General features: G+C 38.5%; 1 protein-coding gene across 2 annotated transcripts in view; it reads right to left on the bottom strand.

Moving 5' to 3' along the window:
- Positions 1–17,605, bottom strand: part of LOC124169455 (ras GTPase-activating protein raskol) — a 548,145-nt gene that overhangs the window by 434,916 nt on the left and 95,624 nt on the right. For both annotated transcript variants that reach the window (XM_046548067.1, XM_046548068.1), the window contains one exon: positions 16,041–16,299. In XM_046548067.1, coding sequence (XP_046404023.1) covers positions 16,041–16,299 — 259 coding nt within the window. The remainder of the gene's footprint in view (positions 1–16,040; positions 16,300–17,605) is intronic.

Below are 17,605 nucleotides of genomic sequence, written 5' to 3'. Positions count from 1 at the left end.
TGAGGATTGAAGTGTCAAACTCCTAAATTGGAAATAAAATGATCGTGTGATTCAAACTTAAAAAAAAACAAAAGGAATTTCGATGCCTAAATAAAGTGAAAAAAACAGGCTTGTCCGGGTATATGGTTGAGAAGGAATAGAATCACGCCTTGTTGAGGTTGCCACGCGACGTAGGGTTTAAGTTCTTGAACTCTTTAGTATATAAAGAGAGAATGAGTAAGAGAGAGCAAACATGGCTCTTGCGAGGCACTCTACTGAGTTTAATTTTTTCCGTAAGAACTTTTCCTCTTTTCAAAAAAAAATAATAATAAAAAAATCACCTTCTCTCTCGCCGCTAAGTTTTCCCTGTGTACCCGTACTTTCAGGAGTTTTACCGAGATGCTGAGAGAAACACTCAGTTCACCGCAGAGCGATTCACTCGACTCGGCTAAGATGAGCGTGCGTGGCCGCAGGGCTGGTTTACATTACGCGCATCCTTACCTGTACGTTGCCCCGTGGACTTATTAAAGCTCCTGGTTGAACATTAACTGCGAACCGAAGCCATCAGCATGTGGTTGGTAGTGGCGCAGCGAGGGTGGGGTTTGGGGGTTAAAAACCCCCCCAGAGCTCAGGGAAATTTTAAAGTTTAATCCATTTTACCTAATTGAATTGATATAACTAATAGAATAGTGTAAGGATTAATAAAATATCCCTCAGAAAGTCGTAAAATTCACCATTTTGAACCGTTTATCTTGAAATTCCGCAATTTATTAATCTCGCACCTACCGCTTATCCTAGTGGGTATTCCATACCCCCAAACACCCCGGTATTAGTTGCACCTAAACCCCCCCAGCCTTAATTAAAATATTCTCCTGGTCGAGGTAGTTTTGCATGGAAGATTTGAAAATCACTGAAGCCGTGTCCAGTCCCATCTTGGAATTCCCTCTACAAATCACAATACGACTATTGATGGATAAATGCCAATCAAAATCGATTTTTCGAGTAATCGATTTATAATCGAAATGAAAAGGTCGAATTTTCAACACAAATCGAATTTTGAAGCAAAATTATAATTAATCGGAAAAATCGAGAAAGATTAAGCAAAAACAAAAGAAATTTGGATTCCTTCATATTTTTAATCTATTTTTATTATTCAAACGAGAAACACTCATAACACACATTAACGTAGCATAAAGTTCCCTAAAATTACTCCCAGAAAACATGAATGAATTATTAGAAGTATAAATTTCTTAATGCACCCGCATTTAAGTTTTGGGATCACCGCTTGGAACCATTCGGCTCCACTAAAATTTTTAAGAAATATCATTGAGATGGTTTAAGTATCCCGGGACTACCCACGGTTATAACTTTACGGGAGTCACACGCAATGCACAAATTGCGCGAAAAATTCCGGGAACCTGGTCAAGGCGAATGCTTTTTCGCATCATTGAGATGATTTCTTGATGATCGAGATGCTTCCTTGACGCTTGCCTTTCCAATTTTACCGTCTTTAGATAAAAGTCTTTCACTCGGGACGGAAGACGTTATCATACGTCGGTATTAGCGCTGCTGAGATCAAACGAAATGGCCAATATTGAAGTTGAAAAATCGACTCTGGATCGTAAATCGAAGATCATGGCTCAATATTTCCTCGATCTTTGACTATTACAACTCTATTTTCGATTTTTCCACAACTAAATTAGGTCTATTACCTTTCACGTCTAAGTTAAGTCTATGAATATCATTACCTTCTTCGCCGTTCTCCACCTACCAAGAATTCTACCCTATAACACGGGTTATAAAATCACTTCCCCAATTATTACTCAACCACCCCAATGTATTTCCGCAGCTCATTCTCGTTCACTAATATCACTTATCACATTGGATTGAATATTTGTATTCCGAATAAAAAATTAATAAACTGTTTATATTTATATGTACCGTAGTAATTAGAAAATTAATAACCTCATAATAACATAAATAAATATTTAATAAAGTCAGAAAAATAGGCGAAAAACAATCAATCCATTAAGAATGTCATTACCCCCTCTTTAGTTTATCGTCAATATATGCTTCGAATTACAGTCAAAGGATGCTGCGGCTGAGTTTGTCTTCGTTAAATCATATGTGTCCGGAATTTGAATGTAAATAACTACCTTTCAATTTCAAGATGCTCGAGGTAATGACGAAGACGTTTATCAAAGACAGAGAGAGAGAGTTAAAGTGAAGGGTATTCATAATTGAGGAGTGAAGAAGATCGTCCATCGGTTGAGAAAGTTTGGCATCAAGGTAAGACCGTTTCCAGGTCATCTTCTTCGGCGATTCGTGAAAAAAAAGTTTCCGACACATTTTTCACCTCTACCGCATAATTAAGAGCCTGTCAAACTGCGCATTTTGTAGCTCGCCATATGGTTGACAGAATTGGTTTGTGCCCCAGATATCACATCCTAATGTTTTCCCGGATGATCCGCTAGATGGCACTCAACCTAGGTACCTATTAAATAGATCGGAAGGGGAAGTCGTTGGGAGTTAAGGGAAAGTAAATCATTAACCAATCAATCAATCACGGTATCCTCGTTTTAAATCGCCCTTAGATTGAAACAGGAAACAAGGGAAATCAGGGATTCTATAACGGATAGGAATAAAATCTCCGGTACCAAGCAACTAATTTAGAAATAATGAATGCAGCATCAGGATAGTGAGATGGCTAAAGTGTTGCCTTCCCACCCTGTGGGCTCGGGTTCAAATCCCGACGGTGGCAGAGAATTTTCAGAGACTGCCCGATCCCCGCTTGAATGCTATGTGGAGGACATTTCAAGCGCAACATTCCGTCCGTCGTATGGGACGTTAAGCCGAGGTCCCCTTGGCGCCTTTCGTTTAAAGCAAGCCCACGCCGACGCTGGGTTTCTCTTCACCCTTCCCTCATGACGCAGGGCATTAATAACCTTTCACTCATTTATTCATTCACATGATAAATACAATTTAAACTTTTATGCAACTAACTTGTGGAATCCCCTTGCAGACGGAAAGACCGAAGTTTGTTCCTTGCTTAAATATCCCTTGTGAAGCCTATTAGTCTCGGTAAATTTTAAGGTATGCCATGCTACTTGAATTTGTTGATAGTAAAGAATGCCTCTGTAAGGCTTCAGTTGATAGAAGAAGTTAGTCAAACTTGTCCTTTCAAGGTACCGAGGTCATAAAGAATACCCCAAGACAGGGTTCGACAACCTACAGCTTACGAGCCCCATGCGACATACGATTATATGGACGAGATTTCAGATACGATTACATGGCTAAAATTGTACACATAAGATTTTTTGGACAGGAAATTCATGATACGCCTGAATGGAATATTTTTTTTATGATACTTTGCGGCTAGGAGCGGCTGGTATGAGGATACAGTCCCAGTGCATCAAGTGAACTCGAAATTAACGTAGCTTGAGCCCCTCAATAAAAGTAACAAGAATTTGATGAAACTTTGGTCACATATTCTTTGAAACACGCACTTTCAATGATTTAAATAAAAACGGATTATATTGGGCCATTTCTGAGATACGTGACGGTAAAATTAGGATAATTCAGCATGGCCTCTTATGAAGAATTACGGTTTTTTTCGTGCTAGTAAAGCTGTTTGTAACAAGAAGTTGTTGATACGGTACTCATTACAAGCGACATATAGTTGTAAAACTAAATATGTCGGGGAAAGTATTTGACCCTGATGAAATAAGAAAGATATTTGCGAAAAACTCCCTTAAACTAGCAAGGCGGCTGGGATTCTCTGGTACCAACATCGCAAAACGAAAACCACAACATCGACTTTACCTAAATTACGCAAATATATTTAGTTCCCCGACTATTACATACGTCTTAAGTATCTTATTTTTTTAAATAAATACATTTATATAAGATTTACCACTTAGATCGTGAATATTTAGTCAAAAGTGCCGTCAACAATTCAGTGCACAAAGGCTGGAAGCAGTGTTGAAACCTGTCAAGTTGACTAATGTAAATATCTTTTAATACTAACTTTTGACGTTCCCATTGTGCTGAGGTGCAAAATTGCACTAAAATTTCATTTCTAATATATTTTTTCTTTTTTAAATGTTTTTGTCGACTCTTTTGCGTAAATAATAGGTAGCCCGAGTACATCATTCGACTTCAGACGATGCCGCTCAAACTAGCGTAAGTAATCTTGATTGTTGGCACTTTCGAAAACACAAAAAAAAAACTTTTGAATATCGTTGCCATGGCAGCATCTTCGAACGACTTCTCCTTTCTCCTTCCATCATTGCGTCCCAATTACTGGCACGTGAGGGAGTACGCACGGGTAAGATTAGTCTTTTGAGCGCTGGGCGAGAGGGTCTCCTCTCCAATGCATACAAAAACGACGCGACAACCTCCCTCGGAGGAGAGAAGTAAGACAAATGACGCAAGACGGCGCGACGGAAGTGGGGTCTCGCGGACACATCCGCCGGGTGCGGGAGATGCCACATCCTCCCCTCTGCACCCTCGACCTCATAAAGGCATCCGGCGCGCCACGGAGAAATTCACATCTTTTTCTATTACTCCGACTCCTTCCGTGCAAATACCCATGAGTGTCCTTCCGTTTAATGAATGCACTAGGGTTTTTACGGGAAGCAAGTTCTTTTAAAACGCACCCAGTACTCAAATCCAACTACAAACGACAACACACATAATGAAACATGCCAAAAAGATAATGTCTTAAATTTAGAGGCAAATGTCCTTGATGCTAACAGGGGGTGAAGTGGTTAACCAAAGAACTCCGGTGGAGACGTAGTCAGGGAACCGCAAAAGTCAAATTCCACGATTAAAAATAGCGAAAGGAAAAACTAACGAGATGGTTTTATATTATTCAAGCAAAGCAGTTCAATACACAGATTATGGTGACTGAATATTCAGTTTTTCTGATGTCTGAGTTTACATTATCACCGGTTAACAATCCTTAATTTCAAATGCCTTTACCCCACATTTCTCCACTGATGTCATTGTCCATACCTCACATCCATAAAGGACCATATCTGAGTTCACATTCCCAAAAATGTATTCTCGTCCATATATAATGCTAACGATTTTTAACGATTAAAATTGCTCAAAAATTTCTTGAGAAAAAGATCAATGCACTCTTAGTTAGTACCTTGAATTTAAAGATCACTTGCTCACAAGATTTACCTTCGGTAAAAATGCATTATAGAGCCCTAACAGCTAGTAATAAACCGTTTCGGTAAAAAACCAACGTTGACAATAAATTTCGCCATATTGAAACCTAAATTTACAGTTTATTCAATGTAATTTATAGATAAGTTCAACATATTCAGGCTTCATTTGGTGGAAGTTAGACATATTTAAATAAATAAAAGATCGTAGCACTTTTCCACAAGAATGGTTATTTAATGTAATTTAACATTTTCCAAAGCGTAACAATAGAAAGAAAAAATTATTATTACAATAAGAAATCCGCATAAAACCCAACACCTCTCGAAGCAAATATTTTGGCAATGCGCCTCCCGATTGCAAATATTGAGAATATGGACCGTTATGCGCTCATAACGCGCCGCAGACACTTTTCAAAACCGATTTAGAGGCAAGCGAAGTCGCAGCAGAAAAAATTAGGCTTCATTATGACGTGACGGGACCACCTCTACGTATTCCGCTTCGGAGGAAGACTTAGATGAGCACATCGCTTCTCTGAGGAGCGGTTCGTGGTAATGCTCACGGATTCGATATTCGTTCAGAGCACGTCCTCCTCCATTCATTCAAAGACGACACCGTTGAGACCTTCAAAGCCCGACTGACTGACTGAAGCCGACCCACTGTGATGAATACGGTGATCAGGGTCCAGAATGAAGGTTATTTATTATCAAAGTATTCTACCGATTAAGGTAAGTTTCCATTGAGTATCGAAGATGTAACCTGGCTGTTTTCCCTACCTTCACGCACTTCCCTCTTCAATTCACAATAAAGCCTGCTTCCTTTAATTTTGTTTCAAATATTTATTTATTTATTTATTTATTTTCATCGCCCCGAAAACAGCTCACTTAAGGCCTTTTACATCGGAGGGTATAACACGAAACAACAACTATCACACACAACCATGCCCTGGATAGGGGCAACCTACCCAGGCGGGACTCGAACCCGCGACCTTCGGTTTGGCAGGCGAGGACTTTACCCCGCCGCCACCGAGGCCGGCGTATTCTTTTCCTTCCTCTCCCTCGTTTACCCAACATTCTACCCTCTAACGGTGTTTTCAACACACCCTCCCCGCTAATTAATCGCTCCATCCATACTTGTCTCCTTAGTATTGGGATGGAGAGAGGATAATAAAATCAATTCGTGCCCAATGGCGTTGTTGTAGGGAAATAATCGATTACAGTTATCAGGAATGCTAAACGAAAGTTATACTCGAGAGATGATATAACCTATAGAATTCCTAACTTTCATTGCTATCCCAGTATTTGCTCTGAAGTACTTTCACTCGCGAATAATAGCATTGAAAGGTTATAAAATTCAATAAAGTTCATAATTTAAAAAAAAAATTCGGTCATACGTTCCGATACACAGTTCACTTACCCCTGAAAATCGGTTTTCTCTACCGTGAGCATAGGTTATGTACTCTGTGCCGTGAGCGAGGCGAGCCCCGAATTACGTAATCCCGTAAAATGCACCGAAAAAGGTGACCATAAATAAAGAAGGAAATACCCTTAACGCTGACGTATAAGAGGTGATTCAAGATTAGAGAGGATTTTCTTACCTAACCGAGTCAGTACCAATGGCACTTGGTGTTCACGACCGGAAACTTACTAACTTTAAGAAAATATTCTTAATGTAAGAATAAATTATACTTGTCCCATAAAACGGTAATCTTAATTTAAGGCTATAGGACACTAATCTCTTCTAAATACCCTATGGAAAATACGGGAAACTTAGTTGGCTACATTGTGAGGCATTATGGTCGGAAGAAAACAATTGTAGCAGGAGAGGTTGAAGGGAATAAGGACAAGGGACGGTCCCGAATGAGTTACACAGGACACGTTATAAAGGATGTAAAAGAAACGAAATACGTCGTTATGAAAAGGCTAGCGGATAGAAGAGAGGAATCGAGAGGTGTGCCAAATCAGCCTTACGATTGTTGAGTTAAGATATGAGGACACTGATCAATATCTCTTATTTCTTAATTTACGAATATTTTCTTGAGGCTGCAACTCTAGAGGGATCCCCTCTTTAACGAAAAGTATATGCTGGCAGGGCCGTAGCCAGGAATTTTCGCCCGACCTGTACAACTGGAACTGCAAGCATTTTATAATTTTATTAATTATACTTCCCAAGTAACGTATACTTGCTGCCCGACCTGACAACCTGACCGCCCTCCCCCCCTGGCCAATAATCCTGGTTGTGGCCCTGTATTCTGGGCACCTATTTAAGTGCCCGCTGATAGATTAAGTGGGCACGACTCGATTTAAAACTTAACTTTCTTTTCTCTGTTCGCGAAGAGTGGCAACAAATCTTGCGGCCGACAGAAGACTTCTCCATTGTAATATTCGTGGCTCCGATATCCGTTCAAAGCACGTCCTCTTCCATTCATTCAAAAACGACACCCACGTCGCTGAGACCTTCAACGTCCCCGCTTCGACCGACTGCGATGGATATGGTGATCAGGGTCCGGTACAAAGAAAGAGAGGAAAAGAAATCTATCCATGCCCATAAGCGCGAGGCGTTGTATCCTGCCAGGTGAGAAAGGCGTGACGACATTCGGACTTGATCACAGTGTCCCAAGCATTAGAAGTGTATACGGATGGATCGGGGCAACTTTCCAAAGCTGTCACGTGTGAATTAATGGGTGAAAAGAGTAGCAAGAGCGACATGAACTGAATGGGTACTTGGTTTAAGTCAATGCATGTGCAGACGGCTTGATATTCAAGCGTGGTCGATACTGAACGCCCTTTTTTGTAAAGTATCCATCACCAACGACATGACTTGAAAGAGATTGATATTTGCGCAGTGAGAGAAAATGATTTAGAGTAGCACAATTAACAATTCGGATATGATTATAATTGTAAAGACAAATGCCTCGTTTAGATTACGATTCTCTGAGCGATCGTCCTAAAGACAGTAGGCCGAACTAGCAGTGTGAAGGCATGCCCTGTCAATAGTTACTGTGGTTCCGAACGTTGCCACTTTAGGATGGTTAGGCGCTAGGAGACCGGGAGAGGAAGCGACAAGAGAAAGACGAAAAGTTCGAGAAGCTCCCTTCGCTCTATTTTTTTCATGGGTTTATCCTAGGAAGGATGAATATGAGCGGAAGAAAAATTATTCGTTAAATACACGTTGAACAAAGTAATATCTTGACCCTGCATACCTTTGCTTTGCTAGCGATGGAAGAGACAAGAGAGAAATCATAAGTACAACAGCCTAGGCTAAGAAAGAATTCCACAAAAAGACAGATCTATTAACAGCGGGAAATTCAAACCCAAAATTAAGGAAACAATCAATCAGAACTTACATTTGGAGAATGATCCTCAACGGAAGTGAGGCATGGTCAATGAGAGCAGAGGAGAAAATTAAGGATGGAGACTTTCGAAATGTGGTACTACAGAAGAATGAAGAGGATAAAATGGAAGGATCGAGTAAATTATGAGTAATTTCTAAGAAGAATGGAAGAGAGGAGAAGCCTCATGAAAAAACCAACGAAGAAGACGGAACACCTTAATCGGTCATACATTCAGATATGAGTGCTTGATGTAGACAATCGTCGATAAACAAGCATATAGCAAGAACGGAAAAGGAGGACTTAGATTAAATTATATGGAGTAGGCAAAGAATAATGTATAAGAGAAGAAATACGCAGGTGTGAAAAGGTTAGAAAATAGGATAATTGCGGGGATAGCTGGATCAAACCATTCTTAGGATTGTTGACTAATGATGATGACTACTAACCATTTGGAATGAACCTAGCATAACCGTTGGAGTTCATTCAAACGTTAATGGTAGGTTTAGAAGGAGTATTCGTTACGAATCACCCCAAATTCGAATTTTAGATACAGGGAAATGTTGAAAGAGGTCCACTCCGTGTGCCCAAGAAATTTCAAATTGGTAATCTAAGTTTTAAACGTCCTTTTTCCATCCACAATTTATCAATTAATGTTTTTCTATTCCTCTCTCTTCCTCGCTTACCAAAGCATATTACCCGTAACACTGATTTGAACATACCCTCCCCGATTACTACTCACTCCAAGCCATCTATATAATCCGCATCTCCACTTTAAGTAAATAACACAGACAATTAAAGCCTAATCGGAAATTAATATTATAACCTTAATTTCTAAGATGGACATGAGGTTCAACCAAGAAAACATGTAACCATCCAATTTGGCATGACTGAATAAACCCATTTTTTCCGCCATAATTGGATATGAATACAAGATCTTATAAATGTTAAATAGCTATGAACAGTTATAATTCTTTTGAACACAATATTACTACTCAATCAAACTACTACTTTCACTGTCAAGTCGAACGTCGATACTTCAAACAACAATGATAATTTGTGGAAGCTGGTAGTAAATACAATGCTTTTCCTCATCCCATCGGAATTTTTATACCAGACAACCAAAGTTCTCAGTCAGTAAACAAAAAAATTAATAAATGAACAGAGAAGAACTGCAATAATGGATTAGGTTTTCATCAAGCAGGAGAATATCTGCTGTTATATATGGCGCCGAGGTAACCTGAGCTACCATCACGGCTTGCTCCGCGATTGCTCACTTGCGCCATCTGTTGAAGAACGGCCTCAACCCGTAGCGTGAGAGAGTGAGGAAGTAGTTAGCAAGTTTGGCGTCAGAGAGACACCCGTCCGTCCGAAGGCGGAAGAATACGAATGGGAAGATGGTTATCGCAGCGCAACAGTAATTTGTTTTTCTAATGTTTGAGAAGCGTCCCACCATTAGGACCATTAAAAAGCGATTGACACGGTAACTGGACAACTTAGGTCATTTTTTTCTCGTCCATAAAAACAATTACGGTCAACTTACAGATAGAACAATGGACAAAATTATACATTTTCCTACACTAATCTTTCACAAAAAATTTCCAAAGGTAATGACAAACGCAATTAAAAATACAAATGATCCCCCCCTTTTTTTAAACAATTTCGTAGGTTTCTGAATGTCACTTCGCAACCAGAAAATTTCCGACGTGAAAGTAGTTTATGAATTTCGAATCGTCAACATTTGAATAAACAGAAACATGAACGTAAATACCTACATTAGAATGAGCAATTCTAAAAATTAAAGTCTCAAAATAAATTTTTCTCATTGAAAGTATCAGACTTAACTACAAAATAATATTAGATTATTATTATGCACTATGGGTAAACCTAATTTTGCCAATTAAAATCCGCCAAACTCATGGACGTATAATTAGCTAACAATTGATATTTGAATAATTAAATAACAAAAACATATTTTTAAGTACACTAAAAGTTTTCAGGAACATCATAAGATATGAAGCCTGGAGCGGAACCTGAGAAAAATTGCTAAGTATCAAAATGATTTATATTATTACTCGATGATGGAATCACGACAGTAGGTACAATTACTACATATTAACACTGTTTCTAATTATCCTGAATAAATGCAATGACAATAGAAGTATTCCCTCATTGTTCTCATCCGAGTTAGTTCCCGAAACGTCGGCAGCACTGCCAACAATCACCCGGTTGGACACCCGAGTGACCTTCCAAACAAAATAAGAACGAATATTACAATTTAAGTTAAAAAAAGACGATTAAATAGATCTATTTCATTTATTGTATCAAATGCAGAACATATTATCTCAAATATGACGTTTCATGCAAGAAAACAAAATTTGAAAAGCATTGTTGAATCTACGATGCATCTGAGACGAATCTACGACATCGCTCTGCGGTCATTAATGCAACTAATTTATTCCACATAAGAAGGGAGTAATTATTTGGCAAAAGACTGAAGCGCCCACATATGCAATTGCATAAAAAATTCCCCACTCCAGTATTTATTATGGTTAGTTTGAGATCACGAGTCAAAAATGGGGATATAACCTAAGCGAATGAAATTCCATTTACCTTATAGCGTCCTTCAGGCTTAATCCTACGTAAAACGCAATCGATGTATACTGATTTTTTTTGGACCTAACGAAAGCTACTTTTTGCGATTCGCACCATAATATCCACATTGGGTTGAACGGCTCGCCACGTTGGTGAAAAAAACTTGGCACGGTATTTGTACAACGCGCCACGCATGAAAAAAAAATCCAACAAGATTCCTTATATGTAGTTGACACAACCGCAGTTGGATTTTTGAAAGGGAGACAGTCATCAACCAATGAAAAGCCAGTACACAAAGTGAAAAGCAGATTTTGTGTCTGATAGCTGTCAGTTAACCTTGGGAAGTACGATATTCGAGTCCTGCGTATCGGACCAATATTGAAATGGCAAAATCTAGTATCACGCATGGAAAGGAACTATTTTTTACTCGCACTGGTACCCATTTGTTGGTACAGTATTACCTATCTAGACAAAGTATTTATTTTACTGAGCAACTTACTTTCAATCATAGTTAATCCTCATTTTTAGCCAGTGCAAATGTTATTGTTGCTATACTATATGTAACTTCAAATAATGCGTTTCTAAACCAGGATATTATCTCGCTTCAGGTAAAAAATAGTTTTGCAAAAATCATCGTCAAGGGCAAAAGGTCATATGGCTACCTCTTCCGTAATATTGGCAATGGAGGTTGATTATTGATTTCGATAAGTTTTTGTTTTAGCAGCATATTTCCAGGCGTAATTTATTTTTCCGTCTCCAATTAATGGTATCATTGGTCATTTACGATGGGTCTGATTTATATTTTAGTTGAGTGACAAGAAATATTAAAAATCTCCTAAAAATGATTGATGACGATGATGACCACATAGATTCAATAAAAATATGAGATGTTTACTCTCCTACGTCGACACTTACGAGTAATTTTAAAATGACATTAAATCCGTGTGGATGCCTTGAAAGGATCAAGACCAGCAAGGTGTATTTTTGTTTATTGTCTAATAAACAATTTCGTCTTTCACAATCAGCATTTTCCACTAAGAACACATATATATAATGGCTAAAAAATGAATTTGCTGCTTCAAGCTCTGATAAAAAATTACATTAAGAGAGTTTTTTTACTTCTCCTTACCTCTACGTTCAATGCTGATTCACTCTCCAGGTGTAAAGGTCTTGAAGAATTTTAAACACAATTTTTTTCAAGCGTGTCTGTATGTTTATACACCTTCATCAGGGCTTTTTTGCAATGCTAATTCTAGAAAATTCGTTGCGTTACAATACGCATTTCGAAACAGATTGAACCACTCTGTGGAACCAAAATTAATACAGTTCTGGACGTTTCCATGACAATGATTCGCAATTTTTTTGCAAACAATTTACGTGTCCATTTCGGCTGAGATAAAATATCATTTAAAAAATTCCCTGATGAAAGTGTATACATATACCGAAACGTTGGGAAAAAAAGTTGCATTTAAAATTCTTTAAGACACTGAATCAAAAAAATAATTACGAAATAACTCCATACGCCACAAATCGAAAATGTAAGCATCAAACCAGTCTTCAGTGCTTCAACCAAACATCCCGAAAATGGATTCCGCAAGAATTATGTCACGCACGCGTTTTTTTGCTTCGGCTTGAGCAAACGATAAACCGATTTGGTCTCTTGTCCTCCGCCCTGCTCCGAAATCTTTGGACATGACCATCTACGGTTGGCAGCTGACCACTTTCCCCCACCGAAATGGACACGTAAATTCTGAGCAAAAAATACCTGCAATTCATTAGCATGGAAACGTCAAGAGATGTGTAATTTTTGGTCCTGCCGAGTGGTTCAATATATTTCGTAATGTGTAGCGAGCCAAAAACACAACGGAACGTTCAGTAATGGTAAAACGTTCCCAAATATACGTGAATTTTAATATATTCTAATATCCAATTCACAAAATTCATGCCCGATGTTGATGATTATCGAAACCCGGGTACTTTATTTAAAAAAATGGCATAAGTAATAGTGATCATACCAAGAGACCTTAAAATGGAATACCGCACTGTTAAAATGATTTAGCGAATTTTGACTCTTAATTGTTTCACATACTTCCTAGACGCGGTATTTTTTTTTCGTTTACACCGAAATTATACCATATAAGCAATCATTACGGAGTAAGGCATTTCATAAGTTGACTTAAATATTTTTTAGGATCCTCACCTTCAGTAAGAGTAAATATTGTCAAGGATGAATTTTTAGTAGGCGAAAAAGTTAAAAAAATTACTGCGAATTGTTTAGCATGGAAAAGTCAAGAGCTGTATTATTTTTGGTCACATCGAGTGATTTTATCTGTTACGAAATGTGTAGGGAGTCTAAAACGCAACGGAGCGTCTAGTGACAGCAAGGTATTCTCATATTAATGTGATCTTTAATTGTTTCACTTTACTTCCTATACACGGCATATTCCCCATTTACACCGAAATCATACTCTACAAGCAATCTCTAGTGCGTTAGGCATTTCATAAGTACACCAAACCATTGTTTAGGATTCTTTCCTTCAGCAACGGTAGATATAATTAAAGATGAATTTTTAATGAACGAAAGTGTTAAAAATAACTGCGAATTATTAGCCTGAAAACGGTCTACAACTGTATTAATTTTGGTCTACGGGATAATTCTATCTATTTTTAAATTATAGGTTACAAACGTAACGAAATATCAAACATCAAATGTAGATGATTGCTACGCATTTATATCGTTTAAATAAGTTTCAACAGCTACATGCGCATCCTACATACATTTCTTTCATCCAAACCTAAATAATAGTACCCTGCAATCCACCTCTATAGTGTTAGTGATATCATTATAGTTATTAAAACAAAACAAAATTTAGGATCCTTTGCTTAGGCAACGTTAAATATTGACAGTGCTTACTTTCTAGCGAGCGACATTGATAAATACCGTGCATTCAAAAAATCTAATTAAGTTTTGAATGATATTCTTCACTCGTAAGATATCTCATTCATAAGTATTCGTGAAAAATACTTCCTGAAGATCATTTTCCCCATCAATACTAGGTATTGTTAGAGCTGGCTTTATTTTGCGTCACTTGGGTGATTGTGGATCAAGGTCGGCCGCAAAATCGTATAGAATTCAAGTGGAATCATATGGAAAGTATTCTACCGGTCGAGGCAGATTCACATGGACCATTTTGCGAATCATTGAGGTCCGTCTCCCATTCCTAATTAAATACACCTCTTTACCCCATTAAAATATTCTCGTTACCGTCGCGACGTCACAAAATTTTAGGAAGGATTTAGACTGATTTTTTTCCTTGAAATTATTAGAAAATATGTGAAAGTGGCATACATATTATTCAGAGACCCAATTTTATCACATACTTGGCGAATTCATCTATTTAATCAGCTGCTCTTTCGTTCAAAACTAACATCTGCATAAACTGTTTTAAGTTTCCATTAATTGTATGCAAAAATGCCGCATTTTCCTCTCATTTTCCGATTGGTAAGGGTGGGTATATCGAGAGTGAATATATTATCAAACAGCTGGAGCAAACGTCATTCATGTGCTACTTACGTCACCAACCGTTAGCTTCAGACAGCAGCTGTTCGTCACATGTTTGGAAGAGATGCCCTTGAGGCAAAGCAGGATGTATTATGAGACTAATGCATGGTCAGTGATGTCGCTGAAAATTCCATTTTTCAACGAGCAAGCTGCTAGTGTTGTGGCTTGAACGAGTTGAAATTAAGAGTTGATGAATCATTAGCATTGCAATATAATTCTTTAGTCTGACGAGGGACAATTAGAGGAGTCTATTCAAAACAATTTGTTTGAATACGAGCGTACATCAACATTGACACTGAAAGTTGCTGTCCAATTTCCATGAGCTAGGACGTTATTAGTGTTCTAGCGCATTTACTTGCTCATGATAACAACATTATTTTGATGTAAACAATCGCTCAATAGAATGCAAGCAACAATGAACCATTTGAGACCGATTTGCGAGACCAGAGAGTATGGGAATCGACTAAAGCTTTATAACGTCACTAAAATATCTATAAAAGGGTTGGTTACTTTCTAATTCTCTCTCAAAGTGAGTCCGTACGTTTAAGTAAGCATATATGTACACAATAACAGCGGACAACGCCAGCAACTGGTCTGTGGAAGAGTTAAGGCCGTCGATTTTTTCGCCGCAAGTCACTCGAGAAGTAGGCAACGGATTGGGCAACGCACAAATACGGAGGGTCGGATTCAGCATCGAATTTGGGAAGGGGGTGGTCATGACTAGGGTCCAGGGAGTACGGAATACCCCCCGGAAGGGAGAGGTGTTTTTACAGTAGGGAGTGCTAAGCTCTACGAGAAATGCAACTCAAATATCTCTCACGCTTGGAACTTGTAGCCATACATTTGCCATAAACTCCCTAAACACCATTTCAAGGATACAAAAACTATTGAAATGAAAGGTAAGTGCACTTTTCCACAATTATCTATTATTGTTTATTTTACATTATTATTTATTTACACATTATCCTATTATCATTTTTTATATTTGTGAAAAATTTAAACTCCCTTAAATTTCAATATATCGAACTTCCACTATATCACGCCTGAATCGGTTGAATTAATACAAAAACTAAAAAAATAATAAAAATTTAATCTGTTAAATAAAATTTGGGGATCATGGTTCCTGTAACCCCCCTATCCACCATTGAAGAATACGCTTCTGTTTATATATAAAAAATTACGTTCTACTAAATCAAAGTTTTTTTAAAAATCGGAAAACTAAAAAATTAATAAAATTAAATCCGTTAATAAATTTTGGGGGGTCATGGCTCCTGTGACCCCCTCTATCCACCATTGAAGAATACGGTTCTCTTTATTTATCAAAAATTATCGTATACTGCTCAGCGTTTTTCAAAAAATTGGAGAAGATGCAAAATTCTCCAAGCATTCATTGGTACTCACCCATTGGAGAAGCTCCTCCGGTCGACATGGTCTCCTCCCGCAGCGACACCGTCTCCTCGGGTCCACCGCCCCCTCCTCCGCCCCCGCCCCCCTTCCCCTCTCCCTCCTCACCCTCCTCGTCATCCTCCCCGTACTCCTCCTCCTCCTCTTCCAGCAGAGGGGGTGGGGGGCTGATCTCGTAGCCCCAGCGCTTGCGGAACGCCTTGGCGCCTCCGTCCAGGCGAACGCGCGGAAGGTCCACGAACAGAGCATCGCCGATCTGGAAGGGCGCACAGGTGGGGATAAGAGAAAGAGAAAAGATAACAGTTAATAGCAGTTCACCACGTTTTATCTCTTTACAATAAAGGCCCAGAGAAGCCAAGTGGTATGAAAGCAATTTAATAATTTTGGAGATAAGTGAAGAAAGTAGATGGTGGGGTACACAATATTGTCGCATACATTACTCTGTACAGTGAAAACTCCCCATGTATAACCTCATTTTTACCCTCTATCTAACCCCGCAAATATTAAAGTGTAGGAATTAAAGACAGCTAAATACAATCCCTTTATTTCAAATACCACGTCAGAATAGTATGATTTGGAAATAACAAAATAATGATGATGATGTCCGTAACAGAATAAAATTGTGCCTAAAAAGTGTCCTGAAGAAGGAGGACGAGAGAAGACTGGAGGCATTTGATTGGGTGTGGAAAATAATGGAGAGTGTGAAGTGGGCGGAGAGGAGGAGAAACGACGAAGTGCTGGCGACTGAAGATTGGATATGGTGGGTGAGGAGAGGCAGCTTTTAGATGAGATACAAAGGAGACAGAAGGTGTGTATGGAGCGAGTACCTAGCGAGGAGGGGATGCTGAAAATAGTGTTAAAGGGTTGAATGTTGGGTAAACGAGGTACAGGAAGGAAGAGAATAGGATTTTTGGATAGAATGAAAGGGAGTAGGCGTTACAGTGAATTGAAGAGGGAAGTGCTTGAAGGCAAGGGAGGCTTCCAGATTGATTCCTAAGTACTCCATGGAAACCTACCTTAATCGGTGGAATTCTTTCATGATAATAAAAAGTGTCCGTGTCCGTAAGAGGGAAAGTGCGCATAGTAGAGGTTCTATCATCACAAAAATGGATATCCTTCAGCAGGGGAATTGAACACTATCCTTAAGTCAGAGGTGTCCGTGAACAGAGTTTCCACAGTATACGTATATATTGTTTTAGTGATTCACTTGTATCCCTTTGCCAGAACATAAATGTGTATTCCATTAATCGTTATCTGCACTATTCTCCAAAATTATAAAAATTGAACTAGGGTCTCAACTCTAGGGTCCTCAATAATATACATAAGTATTCTACCTCTTTAGGTAGTTTTACATGGAGTATTTTGCAGATTTTACTGGACTGTCTCCCCTTCCAAATTGGATTTCCTTCAGCAATTCACAATTAGGCTTAATAATCAATTTGCATAAAAATGACATTCTCAACTACAGCCGTGCATATAAAATGTAAAACCGTGGTTAGAACTTTGTACGAACACTAGTATAACTTCGAGAATTCGCATTAGAAGAGAAAAAATATTAACTA

Source organism: Ischnura elegans, chromosome 12 (assembly GCF_921293095.1).
Source record: "Ischnura elegans chromosome 12, ioIscEleg1.1, whole genome shotgun sequence".
Lineage (NCBI taxonomy): Eukaryota > Metazoa > Arthropoda > Insecta > Odonata > Coenagrionidae > Ischnura > Ischnura elegans.
The sequence above is the reverse complement of the archived record's forward strand: the minus strand, read 5'-3'. Positions and strand labels throughout refer to the sequence as shown.